A 17,471-nucleotide genomic window follows, 5' to 3' on the forward strand; every position below is an offset into this window, starting at 1 on the left:
CCCTGGACCTCCCATGTGGTAGGCGGACACTCTATCAGTTGAGCCAAATCCACTGCCCTGCCCATTTGCTTTGACCCAGCAATGCCACTCGGGAATTTGCCTTAAGGACATAATGAATGTGCACAGAGATTTGACCCCAAGAATGGTCATCCTGGCAATATTTGAGGAACAACTGAAAACGCTTTTGACCATCCATAGGGGATTGGTGAGATAAATAACGACAGAATATTTGTCAGGCATTCAAGATGAAAGCATGTGGAAAGATGTTCACATCTAAAATGTATTAGGGGGAAACGGACTTTGGCCCAGTGGTTAGGGCGTCCGTCTACCACATGGGAGGCCCGCGGTTCAAGCCCCAGGCCTCCTTGACCCGCGTGGAGCTGGCCCATGCGCAGTGCTGATGCGCGCAAGGAGTGCCGTGCCACACAGGGATGTCCCCCGCGTAGGGGAGCCCCACGCGCAAGGAGTGCACCCATAAGGAGAGCCGCCCAGCGCGAAGGAGGGAGCAGCCTGCGGAGGAATGGTGCCGCCCACACTTCCCGTGCCGCTGACTACAACAGAAGCGGACAAAGAAACAAGACGCAGCAAAAAGACACAGAAAACAGACAATCGGGGGAGGGGAGGGGAATTAAAATAAATAAAAAATAAATCTTTAAAAAAATAAAATAAAATAAAATAAAATGTATTAGGCCAGTATCTTGCTACCTTTAGAGGAGACATAAAATTTTCACCCTCTCTTTAAATGTTAGTGATTTCAAAATGCCGAAAACAATCAAAGGAATAGAAATTTTAGTAGATACTTTAAAAAGTATATTGGGAAATGGCTGCGGCTCAACCAATTGGGCTCCCATCTGCCATACAGGAGGTCCAAGTTTCGATGCCCAGGGCCTCCTGGTGAGGACAAGCTGGCCCACGCGGCGAGCTGGCCCACGTGGAGTGCCAGCCCACATGGGAATGTGGTCCCGCACAGGAGAGCCACCCTGTGTGGGAACGCCACCTCGTGTGGGAAAAGCCGCCCCCGGCAGGAGTGCCAGCCAACATGGAGAGCGGGTGGAGCCAGAGAATGCAAAAATAAGATGTAGCAGAACAGGGGAGCTGAGGTGGCATAAGAGAGTAATCACCTCTGTCCCACTCCAGAAGGTCCCAGGATCGGTTCCTGGAGCCACCTAATGGGAAGACAAGCAGACAGAAGAACACACAGTGAATGGACACAGAGAGCAGACAACAGGGGAAATGGGGGGTGGAGGCGGGGAGAAATAAGTAAAATAAATCTTAAAAAAAAAAAAGTATATCCATTCCTCCTCAGACACATACCTGGTAATCCCTAACGTGGCAGATCTTTGGATGCCTGCCCAAACAGCCTTTCTTCCCCGTGCCTCGTCTCCTTTGCTCAGAGACCCCAGTTTTGTTTGTGTAACAGGCGACCATATGCTTAAAGGGTAACGGGGCACATAAGCGTTGCCAGCCATCCCTGATCCTTCCACTCCCCTTGCCCAGGATTGGCTGAGGAATTCTGGCAGGAGAATGAAACAACACTGTTAGCAGTTTCCCACAGCTCTTGTAACAAATGACCACAAACTAGGCACCTAAAACAACAGAAGTGTATTCTTTCCCCGGTCAGGGAGCCAGGAGTCTGAAGTCACGGTGCTGGCAGGGCTGATTTCCTCCGGGGACTCTGAAGGAGAAGCCACTCCGTGCCTCTCTGGCTTCTGCTCGGAGCTGCCAGCGACACTTGCTGTGCCTTTGCTTGGGGCCGTGTAACTCCAATCTTTGCCTCTGTCTTCTTTTCTGTCCCTTACAAGGACACTTGTCGTTGGAGTTGGGGCCCACCCTAATCCACGACAATCCCCCATCTCAGGCTCCTTACCTTAATTATAGCTTCAAAACCCTAATTCCAAATAAGGCCACACTGTGAGGTCCCAGGTCAATGTATCCTTTGGAAGCCACATTCAACCCACTTCAAAGGTCCCTGAGAATTTCTAGAAATTCTAGAAAACTCTCAAAAAGACACTCAAGGAAGGGAAGCACCTTCTTCCTATTTTCCGGCCTTTGCCTCCCATTACATGAGGAGGTAATGCCCAGACCTGCTGCAGCCATTTTGATTCACCAACACGCTGAAGATGGAAGACAAAAACCCAGAAGGCGTGTGGGTTCATAAGGACACTGTTGGACCAGTGAATTAATTAATCCTGGAATTGCCCTCCCTCCTGATCTCATTATGTCCTTAAAGTTTATGCCACTTCTGCTTGAGTTTTATGTTATAGCAAAAAGAATCCTGATACAATTACACAAAGTGAGAAATACCAATTTCAAAGCATTATAGACATCAATAGCTTTTAAAAATTAAATTAAATGAATGGGGTGTGGGTATATATAGGAAAAACCTGGAAGGATAGATGCCAAGCTCTAACTTTGTTTGGTTCTCTCTGAATGGAAGGATTATGGATAATTTTTAAAGTCTTGCTGCTTGAATATATTTTCTATTTCTGCCAAACATTTATTAATTCAATAATAAGGAACACACAATGTTAATTCTTGCTTTTCAAAATATGATTATAAATGAAATCCAAACTATAGGATAGATGCATTCAAAGGAGCATTTGGATGCAATATATAGAGCGCTCCAGAAATGGGGGGCTATCCTTCTCCAAGGGGAGTTCAAATTGATGGAGTTAATGTAAGGAACACCAGGCAGTGCCCAGGAAAGTTAGGGACCCTCACAGCCCTTCTACCCCGCGACTGCTCTCCTAGATTTACAACTTCTAACAAGAGTTGCCAACTATTGCCCAGGAGCCAGATCCAGCCTACCTTTCATTTTTGTACTGTCCACAGGCTTTACATTTTTAAATGGTGGGGGAGAATATTTCATGATGTGAAAATTACATGAAATTCAGATACCACTGTCCATTAATAAAGTTTTGAATTTCATCAATAAAATTTTATGGATATTGGTTTTCTCTCGTTATCAAACTATCTACGGAATATCCTTGATTTTGTCTCTCAGCCTGCAAAGCCTAAACATTTGCTATCTGGCCTTTCACAGAAAAATTTTGCCCACCCCTGCCCTAAAGAAATCCTCATACACACCTGCATCACCTACAAGACATGTACAAGAATGTCTGTAACAGCAAAATGCTGGAGACAACCTACACGCTTTTCCTTAGAAGGGCTGAACTGTGGCACAGTGAAGCAGTGGATGACTCTACAGCAGGGGAAGTGCCCAGGGGGGATGAGATTAGCACGAACATATCAAGAGGGATAAATCTCAAAATGTTGAGGGGGCAAAAAGCAAGTTGCAGAGGAGACAGTATGTTAAGTGTGTCTGTATTTAATTCTGTGCAGTTTTATCATATGTGTAGACTGGTGTGACTATCACCCCAGGGAAGTTTCTTTTTATAGAAAGATTCCGGTTACCAAACAAAGAAGGAATATAGAATTGGCATATTTTAATTTTTGTAACCACCAGTGAAATAATGGATCTAAGTACTAAGCAGCATTAATAGCTGTTAATGGTCGCAAAGGGAGAGAAGTCGACGTTCCAGGCCTCTTGATGTAAGGAATAACGTCTATGAAGCATTCTTACCAAAGAAAAATCAAACTTGCATCTGAGCAAGCCTAGAGACGCAACTACCAATTTACAGATTTAATGAACAGAGAAACATGTTGAACAGCAGCAGGTGGGCTGCAATAAGCCAAATTTAAACTCTGGGGAACACAACAAACAATCCAGTCTCCTCAACAAATAAACTACAAGGCAAAAATGAGAAAAAGATGGGGACTTTATTTGACTTAAAAGATCTATTGGGGAAGCAGATGTGGCTCAAGTGATTGGACTCCATCTACCACATGTGAGGCCCCGGGCTCGAATCCTGGGGCCTCCTAGTGAAGGCAAGCTGGCCCGCGCTGCAACGGCAGACTGTGAGAACAAACAACAAGGGGAGAGATAAATATATAAAGTAAATTAATTTTAAAAAAAGAAGATTTATTGGAGCAGATGTGGCTCACGAGGTTGAGCACCTGCTTCCCACAAGAGGTCCTGGTTTCAGTTCTCTGTGCCTCCTAAAAACAAAACAAAACAGAACAAGCAAACAAACAGAAACACCAACTCAGGGGAGCCGATGTGACTCAGTGGTTGAGTGTTGGCTTCCTATATATGAGGTCCTGGGTTCAATTCCCGGCCCCAGTACCTCAGAAAAAAAGAAAAAAATATATCCATCCACCAACTGTGCTATTTCAGTCCTGATGCAAACTGTTTTTCAAAACATGAATTTATAAGACAACTTGACATTTGAACATTAACTGGGTATTCACTGATATTAAGGCATTTTAAAAATTTAGATGTGATCATGGTACTATGTTTTAAGAGCCCTTGTTTTTTAGAGGTATCTAAAATATTTATGAACAGATGATGTCTGGAATTTAAAGTAATTCAGGAGTAGAGGACATGGATGGATGGGGTAGAGAGGAAAGGAGACTGGTCACAATTTGATAACTCGTGGGAGTCAATGTACACAAGAATTCATTTTAGTACACTTACTAGTTTTGTTTTTTAAAAAAGGCTTTAAAAATAGGCATGTGGGAATATTGTGGTTTAAGCCAAGATAATAGTTTACTGTTCTAATGTAGAAACTGCAGGTAGGTGGCACAGGGAGGGGTTATGGCAGCTCCCTGAGCATCAGGATCCCCCCAGCCCCCATCCTCTTCACTTGACTTCCCCTCAGGGCCTCATATGGCTGCTCCATCTCCAGCCATCGCAGACCTTCAGCCAGGGAAGAGCAAGGTCTTTGAAGGGCATGCCTTAGAAGTCATACCAAGCACTTTTCCAGGGACCTGGTTTAGTCGCTGGGCGCACCTGGCTACAGGAGCTGCCAGGAAATGCGGTCCTTAGTCTGGACAGCCGTGTCTGACTGAAAACCAGGGCTTCTATACCAAGACAGGGCGAGAGGAGACGGGGCGGGGGGAGGGGGTGGTGACCAGCGGTGTCTGTCCCAGCTCTCATCCCTCTCTCCAACTCAGGCTTGTGGGGTGCTCAGAGCCTGGAGCAGAGCTGAAGAACCAGGTGGACCTGGGGACATTTAAACAGGTCATTTACATACACAAATTGGGCAATCTGCTCTGATGTCCCCGCTCCGCTCAGATCCACAGCCCAGCCGGTGCCCCGCCTCCTGCGGTTTCCCACGCCTGGTATTCACCTCTAGGAAGCTGCTGCTCCAGGGAAGCAGAGACCAGCAGCAAGGCTGGCAGTGCCACTTCCTCCGCTGTAGCTAAAACCAAACCCCACACCTGGGCCTTGGTCTACTCAGCCAGTGCCTTGGTAGAGACCTCGTGAAGCCAGCAGTGGTCAGCAGGTGGGCCCAGAGGCCCTGTGGTGCTTGCAGCCAGGACTGCCCAGAACTCAGCTGCCCTCACACCACCCTCAAGGTTTTTGCCATGTTTTGCTTTTAGCGCTAATTTTTAAAAAACACCTTACAATGACTTTAAAAAGAGATGTCACTAAATGAAAAGCAGTATGGCCTGTCTTAAATAGAAGGTAACTGAAAACCTAGCTAAGAGCCTGCCGAAGGCCTGAGTCTGGTGCTGCTCACTTTGCAAAAGCCAAGCTAGCATCAAACTGGGACTTCCTTCTGGAGGCATCTAAAGGGGTCAAAAAGATTAAAATGGAATTCATTTGTCCTACAACGTCATTCAGTGTCATTTATGCCTATCAGTTACCACTAATGATCATCTCTTGGGAAACCTGGCTGAACTCTGTACCTCAGCTTCCTCATCTGTAAAATGGGATCGTCAACATTTTATAGGCTGTGGTAGGATGACTAGGCTGTTATACGAGATCACACATTTACCACCTCAGCCTTTAGAGTGCCTGGTACATGGTATAAACACTCAAATGCTGGCTATTATTGTAGTTTCATGGAGGAGAAAATTTGAGTCCTATGATTAAAGAACTAAATATGGCTTGAACAACAACAACAACAAAAAACCCAAAAGGCCCAAGCAATCCAAATTTCAAAGCAGCAAGGAAAAGAACATAAAACCTCAAACACCACATTTAACAATGGAAGACAATTTATTATTTTTTTAAGTTATCTCTCAACATTTCAACGCTTGGTAGAAATCAAATGCAAAACATGTGCATTTTTAAATTAGCATATATTTAACTATCTCAATCACAGCAACCTCATACAAGATACACACCAAGAAGGAACACAGGCATTGCATTTCTTATTCCAGTCTGTGAACAGTGTGACTGTGATATGTACAGTGGATTCCTCTCAGCACAAGTCAGTCATTCCTTTTGGTTCACTGTGTCATGTGGCATCACAGTTGGTTAAGAGTTACTGCAGTGCCGTGGGAACCATCTGGAAATGGAAACTAGAAAACTAGAACTTTCAGGAGTGGGACAGGCATTGACACTTCTGAAATGTGAAAAGGAAGAACATCAAAGATGAATGCCCCGGGCTGATCTTAGTAATAGAGTTGGTAGAAATTCAGCCTTATATATACACTGTATGTCTATCTACACGGGCTCTACCAGATATCTTTAAAAAGAGTCATCTAAGATTTGGAAAACCTTTAAAATCACTCAATTGAGTGGCAAGAATATCAGCAAATCAACAGTGGCCTCAGGACTCGGCCAGATCTAAATTTGTTCAAGAGGTGAAGACCTCCTACCTGAAAGCCCCACTGCGTGGCAAGTTCCCATAGCATTCTGTACATCTCAACCACTCATGGCTAACAGTTATTAGTTCACAAGGAAAGCTGCTTTCTTTTCAAACTCTTGCCCTGCTCTTGCTCTGCACCCCCAAAAGGAAAATCCAGGGGTCAGTAATTCACATAAGGAGTGTAGGGGCCTTCAGGTTTGACGTGCTTAGGCTCAGCTGAGTTATCTGAGGTCTGTCTAATAGGTGCACGCCAATTCCTGCCCATTTTTAGTGCAAATGCTGTGGCAGAAGAGTCCAGGAAACAGGTGAGGAGAAAAGGACTAAGACGGAGGGGTGGTGGGAATCCCAAATGATTTTCCTTCTGAAACGAGACTTGAGTTTGGAGTGCAAGGTTCACGCTTGACGCGCGCCAAAGACCTGCAGATCCCAAGGGTGAGGTCCCTGAACAGACACTAGATGTCCACAGTCAGCAGGTGCACAGCCCACCCTCGGCGCCCGCGCTCGCCCGTAAGTGCACACTGGAGGTAGGTGTACAGAGATTTATTGTAGGGAAGACAGCGTGGCTCTCCACAAGGAAAAGGGGCATCGTCTCTGTTCCTCTCCTGCCCCTTCGGGCAGTGGGGAGTGGAGGATACAATAAAAAAGGACAGAAGTCCCTCCTTTGGAAGACTAAAGAGCCCAGGGCATTTTCATAAATAGCTACATAATTAACTTTTAACCACTTTGAAACACATGGCAAGTTGAATATTTATTTAAAAATAAATCTCAAAAATATCTATTTACAATATAAGAGAAGAGGCATGTGCAAACGAGAGAAAGGAAAAAAAAAAGTCAGTCCTGCTGTGGAAGATCCACACTTCAATGCTTTGGAGAAAGTTCACAAATACCGTGGGCTGAAATGAGCTGTGTTGGTGACAGGATGACATTCAGCTAATACTGGCCTCAGTTCAGCCTTTGAAACCCAAAGAGGTGCAGAAGTTGGGGAGCAGGGGAGTCCAGTGGGGACGCCTGTGTTGGGGGCAGGAGTGGAGAGGGATGAGCCACTGGGAGAGGCCCGGGTGTGGCAGGAGGGCTCATTTCACAAGCCAACAGACCTCTGGCTCGCCACTCCAGGTGGGCCTTTGAAAGTGACCTGAAGTCCAAGTTGGCTTCATGGTAGGGAGGGAGAAAAGAAGGAGTGACAAGAGTCCTAGAGATAGAAAGCCATTAAAAAAGAAAACAAACAAAAAACACTAGGGAGTGGAGAGATGAGCAAAAATTAATCTGAACGGAAGTGCTACCCTCTCCCTTGTCAAACAACAAAGCAGCCATCAGTTGAAATGTCGGAGTTAAGGATAGCCAAGGGAACTCCCACAAGGGGGGCAGCCAGCCCCACAATCCCCTGGGCACCTGAATGGTCAAGTGCAGGCCTCTGCTTCCAAGATCAATGCATTAATACTTCTTCACCATGAAACCAGAAAGGTCAGTGGTGTAGCCCTTGTAGCAGGAAGGTGCAAGATCGAGTCTATCTAGACACGAAATGGGAGAACTGGGTGGACTTGTAGTTCAGCTGGTTGTTGGGCATGAACTTGTGCAGCTCACTTTTTTTACAACAGGGGTCGTAATGGTAGGCGCTGAGACAGTTGTCGCAGGAAACTTTTGAACACTGGGTGCAGGTGTTGGTGGCACCTGGGCGGTTACAGAAGCCACAGCGGGAAGTGGCGGTGGTGGAGGGCTTGGATTTCACGTGGATATGTGGAAGCCGGTCGAGGCCCTGCGTCTGGCCCGAGTACTTCTCCCGAGGAGATGCCCCAGGGACCAGGCTATCATGAGCAGAGGCCTTGCCAGGGAAGGCGCTGGCCTTGGAGGCCGGGGAACAGGCAAGCAGGCTGTCACAGCGCTGGCAGAGGGAGGAGCTGCATGACAGCCCGCAGTTTTGGCACTTGGACAGTGCGGACTCTTTGGCGGGGGGCGAACGCTTGTGGTAGAGGGGGTAGGCATCGTTTCTGAGCAGCCACACATCCGGCCGCAGGGCGTCCTGCCTCCGGTAGGTGGCCCTGGGCTCCGAGTCAGTATACAGATCCACGTCATCCTGAGCGGAGAAGTAGGTGCTGCGCAGCAGGCCAAGGCCATTACTGGGGGAGGCGGGTGGGAGGTCATCTGGGCTGCCATGGGGGGAACTGGACATGGTCAGAAGTGAGGGGGATGGGCGGATGATCTCATCCTTGAAGTCGTCCTCTGGGGCCACCGGCTCCTTACGCAGGCTCAAGGAGGCCTTCAGGGGTGGCTTCCTGCTCTCCCAGTAGCTGTCGTAGGTGTCCACTGATCTCGAGGGCTTGGTCACACGGGGCTTGTAGTAGTCCTTAGCCGCCCGCTCACTGGCTGACTTCTGGAGCGCCACCCGGGCCATGGAGGCCGTTAGGTGCTCCCTGCCTTCGGCCCGCCGCCGCAGGGCGTCGGAGCAGCCACGTACATCCTCTGTGCTGCTCTTGCGCTCACTCACGACGTCCAGCTCCGTGTAGCCCTTGTCCTTCACTTGAGAGTGAATTTCTAGCATCTGCTCACACTCCACCTTGGCCAGAAAGAGCTCAAAGGAGACCATCTTCACCTGGACGGTCTCCACTAGCTCTTTCAGCTTGTACGCAGTCCCCAACTCGGGCACGTAGCCCATGTAATTCAGGATGGTGCGGATGTCCTCTTCCAGTAACGTTGACTTGACGTAATAAACAAAAGGGCCCGTGTAGGTCTGGAAGGAAGCAGGGAGAAAAAGAAAGCCAGGATTTCTCTCTGAGCTACACAACAGGGACTGTGGCAAAGCAAAGCACATCCAATTCTGAACTGGAGCATACGGGGAGAGGAGAGGAAAGCAAATATCTCAGTAGCTTCTCACCACAGAAGGCAGAGCTACCGCCTCCAAAGAGTTCAAGGACTGGTGTGAGGGAAACTGCACAGCAGCTCCTTTCCTAAGCATCAGGACCCAAACATGGGGCGCAAAGGCAAAGCTCTTGTGAGAAGCCAGGAACACATGATGAACAGAGGGGATAGGATGACAGAAAGAGCACCCAATGAGCCTGAATATTCCCTTCTGGCCTTTCTGTGAAAGGCTGAATAACATGTCAGACTGGCAGCCTTATTTGTGGAAGCTCTCCTGAGCTGTTACTGCCATTGGGAGATTCTGGAATTCTCTCTCTCTCAAATTCATCTGCTTTCCTCCTTAGCCACTGCACCACTCCATCCAAATCACCGTCCTCTCGTACTGCACCCAGATTCCTATGACAGCCTCCTATCCCGGCTCCCCGCTCTACTCCTGCCCCTCTACAGGCCATTTCCCCAACAACAGTCAGTCAGAAGGCTCCTTTCAAACGCAAGCCAGTTCCCCTCGCTGCCCGGCTTCCCACCCCACTGAGAGAAAGCCAAAGCCTCGCCCTGGCCGACAGGCCTAGCCCCACCCTTCCTGAAAATGTGAGCTGCTGGGGCAGAGAACCCAGTTAAGAGATGACACTGGAGACAGGCTGCGTAGGGAGCTGGCGGATAATGCTGGCTGTCATCCCCAAGGTGGCAAGGAGCTCGGAAGGGCCTGGGAGCAGAGGAGGGCAACAACAGGCACAACCCCACCCAGGGTGGACGAAGGGAGACCACCGGAGGGGCTCCTCCCTAGACCTTACCTTGATGCTCTTGAATTCCTTCTTCCACGGGTAGAGGAAGAGGTTGACGCCCACGGTCTCGAGCAGGCTGAAGGCGCAGTGCAGGGCCCGCAGGCTGCAGGCGCTCAGCGAGCGCAGCGAGCTCTCCACCACCTCGTAGAACTGAATCAGCCGGAATCGATAAAAGGGGTCGACCTTGTGCAGGCTGAGCAGGGTGGAGGCCGCCACCCGCAGGTACTCATCGCTGTCAGGCTGCTGCTTGCCGGGGGCAGGGTCCACTTTGCCCTCATGGAACTGCACGTACTTCCGAAATAAGTCATCCTTGTATTTCGTATCCATTGAACTGGGCTTCCCCATCCAATCCCGAGGGGCGGCTACCTTATCTCCTGCAAGGCTTCTGGGCGAGAGGCAGGGGCTTCGCTAAAAGCTCTGCCATGTTGCTCACTTGGACCTGCAGAGTCGCTGGAAAGGGAGCAACGAGACTCGTCATTCCTCAATGTGGCCCCCACACCAGCTTCTGCCGGCCGAGGCAAAGCGAAAAACAGAACTGGCCTTCGTCCTACGGTGCACCACCAGTCCCATTCACTCTCTCCACACATTTACTGGGTTTGTACTATGTGGAAGGACACAGTGGAAACACAGAAGATCCTTGACTTTATTGAGCTCACAAATGAAAAACGTGACTGACACTTCTGAGGTCAAGCAATATATACAAGGGGCACCCACGGAGAAAGGGGAGTTAAGCAAGGTCCCCGAGGCAGTGACCGATCTGGTTGGACCAGAAGGAATAGTTTGCCAGGCCAAGACGTGGGTGAAGGGTGTGACACGAGGGGCCGAAGCTGGGAGGAGGGTCCTGAGCTAACGCCACGAGCGCCTGCTACAGGCCAGCCACCCCTCCAAGCGTCTCACGCGTGCTAACTCATTTCATCTTCAACAAGCCTAGGAGAGGGCTGTGAGTACCGTTTTACAGATGTTAACACTGAGACACAGAGATGGTAAGAAACTTGCTCAAGGTTACAAAACTATTTAAGAGGCAGAGCTGAGCTCAGAACCCAGGCAGCCTAGCTCCAAAGTCCACGCTCTTGACCATCATACCCAGAGTTCCAGAAGCAGGAAGGAGCTTGGTGTGTCAAGAGAAAGGCCAGTGGGGCTGAAGTAGAGGTGAGCACTTGGGGCAGGGGTGGGGGGTGATAAGAGATGAATCTGCTATTTTAAGCAGGATCCCAATCCCCAAAGCTCACAGAGCACGTAAAAATTTTTATATTTTATTCCAAGAGCCACTGAAGCCTTTAAAGCAAGGGAAGGGGACGTGATCATATTTGCCTTTTTAAGAGATCACTCGAGCTGCTCTCCCCTGGAAAGTGCTTTATCTGCCTTCAATAGCCTGTGTTCCTCTTTACCTTTAGAGCATTTTCCAGGCCCTTGGCATAAGAGGGAAGATAGAACATTCTGAGCTGGAACAAACAGGATTTATACAATCTTGCATTTGCTCAGACACTTAGCAGGACACATATGGATCCAGCAATATATATTCTTGGTGCCACAACGCTGGGAGCAAATTCAGATTCATCCAGAGCCAGGGGTAGCAACACAGGCCAGGGGTTCTGAACACAGATTTGGAAGCCAGACGGCCTGAGTGTGAACCCTGGCTCTGCTTCTATGAGTTAGTTGGGCAAGTTACGTAACCTCTCTGAGTCTGTTTTCTTTTTTTTAAGATTAATTTTTTTTTTAATTTATTTCTCTCCCTTCCCCCCCTTCAGCCTCCCCCCCCCACCCCCCGTTGTCTGTTCTCTGTGTCCGTTTGCTGCGTGTTCTTCTTTGTCTGCTTCTGTTGTTGTCAGCGGCAAGGGAATCTGTGTTTCTTTTTGTTGCGTCATCTTTTTATGTCAGCTCTCCGTGTTGTACAGCGTCATTCCTGGGCAGGCTGCACTTTATTTCACGCTGGGCGGCTCTCCTTACGGGGTGCACTCCTTGCACGTGGGGCTCCCCTACATGGGGGACACCCGTGTGTGGCACGGCACTCCTTGCGCACATCAGTGCTGCGCATGGGCCAGCTCCACACAGGTCAAGGAGGCCCGGGGTTTGAACCTTGGACCTCCCATGTGGTAGACAGACGCCCTATCCACTGGGCCAAGTCCGCTTCCCCTCATCTGCTTTCTTGATGAGACCTATCATCCAGTGTTGGTGTGAGGATTATATGTGATCAATGTGGAAAGCACTTTGCCCAGTGCTGGCTCCACGTGAGCCCTTGATCTGTGCAAGCAACAGCTCCTGTTGTTTGAAGGGTGCTACCCGCCCCCCCGGATGCCAAGCATTCTCAAGAAGGGACGATCACAGCAGAGGCTAAGACCTCCAGCTGGGGGTGGACATGGCATTTGCCTTTGCTGCCCACAAGCTCCATGGGTGCAGGGATTGTGGCATCTTACTCAGCAGGGCAACCTCAGCACCAGGCTGGGGCGGAAGAGTAGGCGCTTCCTAAGTAACTGCTGTCTGAGTGAAGGAGGCTCCTGCTGATCGTGCAAGATGGCAAGGAACGACTAGAGGAGCGCAGCAGACTTGGGATGGACCTGTGGAATCCTCTCCCAAATCTCAGTTCAGCTCGGAAGGACCTGAAGGCCTACAATCCTGGCAGCTCTCATGAGGTCAAGAAATCGTCTACTGTCTCAGAGAGTCAGTCAGCTGGCCTCTCCACAATTTCTTAGATTTCTGAGGGTGAGCATGAAATAAGCTGCAGAACTAGAGACACAGAGAAGCTACCCCACCCCCACCCCAACCTACTACCCTGACAAGGGAGCCCAAAGTTTCAGGAACAAATAAACCTGAGGAGCACATGAGGCCAACACAAATCCACTTAGGATAAATTTGGACCCCTGCTCACTCCTAGAAGTCTTTCCCTTCATGCTAAGCTCCAGCCACATGGACTTTCCACCTGTTCCTCAAACATGCCCAGCTCACTTCTATCTCAGGACCTTTGCACACACAGTTCCTTCTGCCTGTTATGTTCTTCCTGAGTATCCCCGTTGCTGGTTTATTCTCAAATATCAGCTTCTGAGGCCCTCCCTGACCACCCCAGCTAAAGTAACTCCCACCTTCCCTGGCCCTCATTATCCCATTATCCTGAGATAATCACAATCTGAAATTATCAGCTTTAGCCATTCATTTACCAGTTTCCTCTCTTTGCCTCTCCCCATTATCCAGTAAGCTCCACCAAGGCAAAGCAAGTGTGTCTTGTTCACATTGCCTAACAGAGCCTGGCACAGGGAAAGAAGTAACGCAAAGAATGTGGGCATTCATGATGCCACCCCTTCGGTTTCTCACTGATAGCTCCCAAGAACCTGGGAGATCAGCAGGGGAGAGAAGAAACAAAGGCTCCAAACACTGGCACCAGATGCTCCAAGTAGCTCAGGGTTGGTAAACGCTGGACCCAAGATTCCAAGCCTGGTACTCTGACTTGAAACCCAGACTCCTCCCACCACCCATGATTCCTGTGTTCAGCAAGTATTTACCCAGCACCTACCTTTGCGACAGGTTCAGGGCTAGGTGCAGTGGGGGCACAGGGAGAAGGTAGGGGGTGGAAGGGGTGGGAGCAGAGTAGGGGGCAGCAGTTGAGAAAATATAGTCCTGCTCTTAATTTTAGTTGGATGAGCTTATCGAGTAGTATGTGTATTCTCTTAACAAAATAAAAATGTATTGCCACCCAAAAAAAGATACTCATCACTTTCTTTGCTAAATGAAGGCCCATACACATTTGCCATTTTTAAATTTTTCTAAGATCTGCTTTCATCCTGCCTCTGGCCCCAGGGGACTGTTTTTTCATTTGTTTTTGTTAGTACATCTGAGAACCATTTAAACAGAGGGCATCAATCCACCTAAACACTCCTACTAATTATTCTGCAAGGAATTTAGCCTTGAGTTCAAGAGGCTGTTTTTGGTTTATTTGGTTTTTTTCACAAATTCTGCCACCCTCAAGCTCAGGTCAGCATCTGCTGCTCTTTAATCACCCATAATCTGATCCACAACTTGTTTGTTGCTGGCAAACAATAAACAAGGAGTAGGGATCCAAACAGCCCAATTGCGGTTGAAATCCTGAAATCAAGGACGAGAGACTTACCTACTAAGAATCTTGAACCAATCTAGGCAGGTGAGGAAAAAGGTAAAAAAAAAAGTGAATGCTATAAGATAATTAAGGAAAGAGACAGAAACACAACTATCGTCGTCATACCGTGAGCCAAGCACTGAACTTTCCAACTGAAATGCAGTGTCCTGCTTAATCTTCACAACTCTATGAGAAAACCTAGGCTTAGTTGTTAAGATGACAGAGCTTGAGAGGGTTAGAGCTGGGATGGGAACACGGGCTGGCAAGCCCTGAAGCCTGGGCTTTTTCCCACATGTAGGCTGTAGGCTGGCTCACTCATTTGTTATGACATTTAGTACCAAAGACCATTATTACAGGAAGGCCCTTGGCGAACTGCTCTATGAAAACAATCTACAGGACAGCCCCAAGTCACCTGCACTAAGTCACAAGGCTAGCAAGAAGTGGAGCTGAGATCTGAACCTATGTCTGGTGCCGAAATCCTAACTCTTAAGCTCTGTGGTGCTTTAAACAAAGCTGTCCTGCTTCATCTGCTGGACAGTTTTACTTGAAAGGGTTCGGCTAAGTTAGAATTCACTTTGGCAGAGCCAGCATAGACAAGATCTAAAAATTCCTGTAGTAGCAAAATTCACATCTTCCCACACAGAATAAGGCTGAAGAGCTACAAATCTCTTCATGATGTAAGCTCAAGGGCCAAGAGGAGAGGCTGGCCAGACACTGGCTGGCGGCGAAGCGGCTGACATCATCCCTGCTGAATACATTTTCTGAACATACAGGCAGCCCCGTAGCTGGTCATAGCTGGTGTCTTTTTTGAGCAAAGAGCCAGCAATTTATGCCCAGGACTCTGCAAGAACAAAAAGCACACTCTCTGCAAAAACAACGAGGTTACAGGAGACCAAGGCAGCCCAGCAACAGAAGCTGTTAATTTCTCCAAGCAATCCAAGGCCTGGAATGCCAAAATGAGCCAGTGGGGGGGGGGGGCGGGGAGCACCATTAACATCCCTAACACAGTCAGGCAGATGCACACAGCACAGGGTCCCTAGTCAGGACTTCCTGCAACCACAACCTGGAATCCCTTTGAAAAGCAAATCAGTGAAGACACTGAGACACTGCACAGTAGGGGGGAGGGGGAGGGTTAAAATTTTGTTTTTTAACATCTCAAAGGAACGACATATCAGTTTAAGTCCCACGGAATCGAATTTGAAGTGATTCTGGTGGCAAAGCATCAGCTTGGCTTAACCTCAGTCGGCCTGTTCAAGCAAAAACATTTCCCAAGCATCTGAAGGTTCCCGGTCCCTGCACAAGCAGGGGCTACTGCGGGCTCACCTCGGTCCCCGTCCACAGGTTTACCCGTGACTGCTCTGGCCTCGGGCAGCTCAGAGCTCCCTCAGCATCCAGGCAGGAGCAGGGAGAAAACAGTTCCCCTGTCCGCCTGCCCGCCCCAAGCCTGCGCACACATCCCAAGATGAGGCTCTTGCGACTCACGCAGGGAATCTTCCACTGGCTGCAAAACACCAGGGGGTCCTCACACCCCTACGAGATTCCAGCGAAAGTGAGGTGTTGAGAGCTGGTTTCTCTGTTGGCAGATGCCTCTCAGAGACGCTCTGAAGGAAGCTGTTTCCCCTCTCTGCAGAAGACAGAAGCTGGCGGCTGCTCTTCCCAGCGTGAATAATTTCTACCGCCTCTCAGGGCCAAATCAGTTATAAAAAAACATCCCAGTCTCATACTCAGTCCCTCCCCATCGACTTGTGAATGAAATAACACCAGCTATCACTTAATGGGCGCCTGCTGTACGCCAGGGACAGTCCTTCACATGCATCATCTCATTTCACACCCACTACGGCCCTAGCAGGTACGTTCATTCCTATTTCACAATTGAGGCAACTGAGGCTCATAAGGTGAAATGACTTATCCAAGGTCACACGTGAGTACAAACCCAGTTTTGCAGATAGTGCTTGCGCTGGGGGCCACTGCGCGACAACTGCCTCAAGGTAGAATCCTCGGCTAGTCGCCGAAGTGGGGGTGCCCCTACTGAGTTGCCCTGAGCCACCGTGGGCCGGTGAGAGGCAGCCCCCGAGTAAGTGGGGCTCCTGAGAACAAGTTGGAGTTCCGGGATCGCCGAAAGGGCGAGCCCGCGGGTCGCACCTGCCGGCTTTGAAGGGACCCGGATCCCGTACCCGCTTGAGAGCGCTCCCTCCGCCCGGGAAAGCCCCAGAGGGAGTTTCCGCCCGCTGCCGCCCTACACTCACCCCTGGCACTGCCGCCGAAGCCGCCCCGGTCTGGAAGGGGCAAAAAGGAGATGCGGCCGCCGCTGGAGCCAGGCCCGGCAGGCCTCGCGCCGCTCGGGCCAGGTACTGGGGACCAAGACCAGTACCTCAGGACCAGCGGCGACCCGGAAACACTCGCCCCGGAAGTGACGTCAGAAGGGGGACGGTCCGAAGGGAGGCCGGGCCGCGGCTGCGCGCTGGGCCCGGGAAGAGGTCCGAGCCCCTTCCCGGGGGGTAACGAGTTGCAGACCGTGGAGGAAGAATAGGACCCAGAAGAGCGAGCAGAGGGACCGCAGAGCTCCGCTTTCGGGCCGAAAGGACAGTGCCGCGGCTAGGACGGGGACCCGGAAATAAACGGACCGGAAGTGACACATTCGGTTGGCCGCGGGATGGGGGCTGGCCGGGTTGTCTTGGAAACCGGCGAGGCGCCTGGCGGTGGCGGTTTGGAAGTGCGAGCGTGCAGTGGACGACCCCGGCCTCCACCTCCCCGACTGGCCCTTGCTGAGATGATCTGGGGGCTGTGCTTTCGGACTGTCTGAGCAAGAGTTACCAGAAAGACCCTTCACCCCCATTTTTCAGACGGAAACACCGAGGCTCCACGAGACCCTTTGAGAGGCCCAAAATCACGCCTGGCTACAGGTCCTCCTTGAGAGGATGTTAATCCGCTGTAGCTAAGAGCGCGCGGGTCTGGGTTCTGGTTCTGCCATTTACCGGCTGCGTGACTCTTGAGTATTCTCGCCTGTAAAATGGGTCTACAAGAGTATCTGCCTCGTGGGGTTCTTATGAGAACTAGGTGGATTGAAATATGGCAACTGCTATTCACAAA

General features: G+C 49.8%; 1 protein-coding gene across 1 annotated transcript; it reads right to left on the reverse strand.

Moving 5' to 3' along the window:
- Positions 1–6,048: 6,048 nt before the first annotated feature.
- SPATA2 (spermatogenesis associated 2) lies at positions 6,049–16,983 on the reverse strand. The gene is made up of 3 exons (XM_004462202.4): positions 16,628–16,983; positions 10,307–10,747; positions 6,049–9,387 (listed from the first exon to the last, which is right to left on the reverse strand). Exons 2-3 carry the CDS (start codon positions 10,640–10,642, stop codon positions 8,167–8,169), a joined length of 1,557 nt encoding a protein of 518 aa, XP_004462259.1. The 5' UTR covers positions 10,643–10,747; positions 16,628–16,983; the 3' UTR covers positions 6,049–8,166.
- Positions 16,984–17,471: the final 488 nt, after the last annotated feature.

This window comes from Dasypus novemcinctus, chromosome 24 (assembly GCF_030445035.2).
Source record: "Dasypus novemcinctus isolate mDasNov1 chromosome 24, mDasNov1.1.hap2, whole genome shotgun sequence".
NCBI classification, from domain to species: domain Eukaryota; kingdom Metazoa; phylum Chordata; class Mammalia; order Cingulata; family Dasypodidae; genus Dasypus; species Dasypus novemcinctus.

Coding starts and splice junctions, on each gene's coding strand:
- SPATA2 (XM_004462202.4), bottom strand. CDS start 10,642: ATGGGGAAGCCCAGTTCAATGGATACGAAATACAAGGATGACTTATTT. Junction 9,388..10,306: donor AGGAATTCAAGAGCATCAAG/GTAAGGTCTAGG, acceptor GCTTCCTTCCAG/ACCTACACGGGCCCTTTTGT.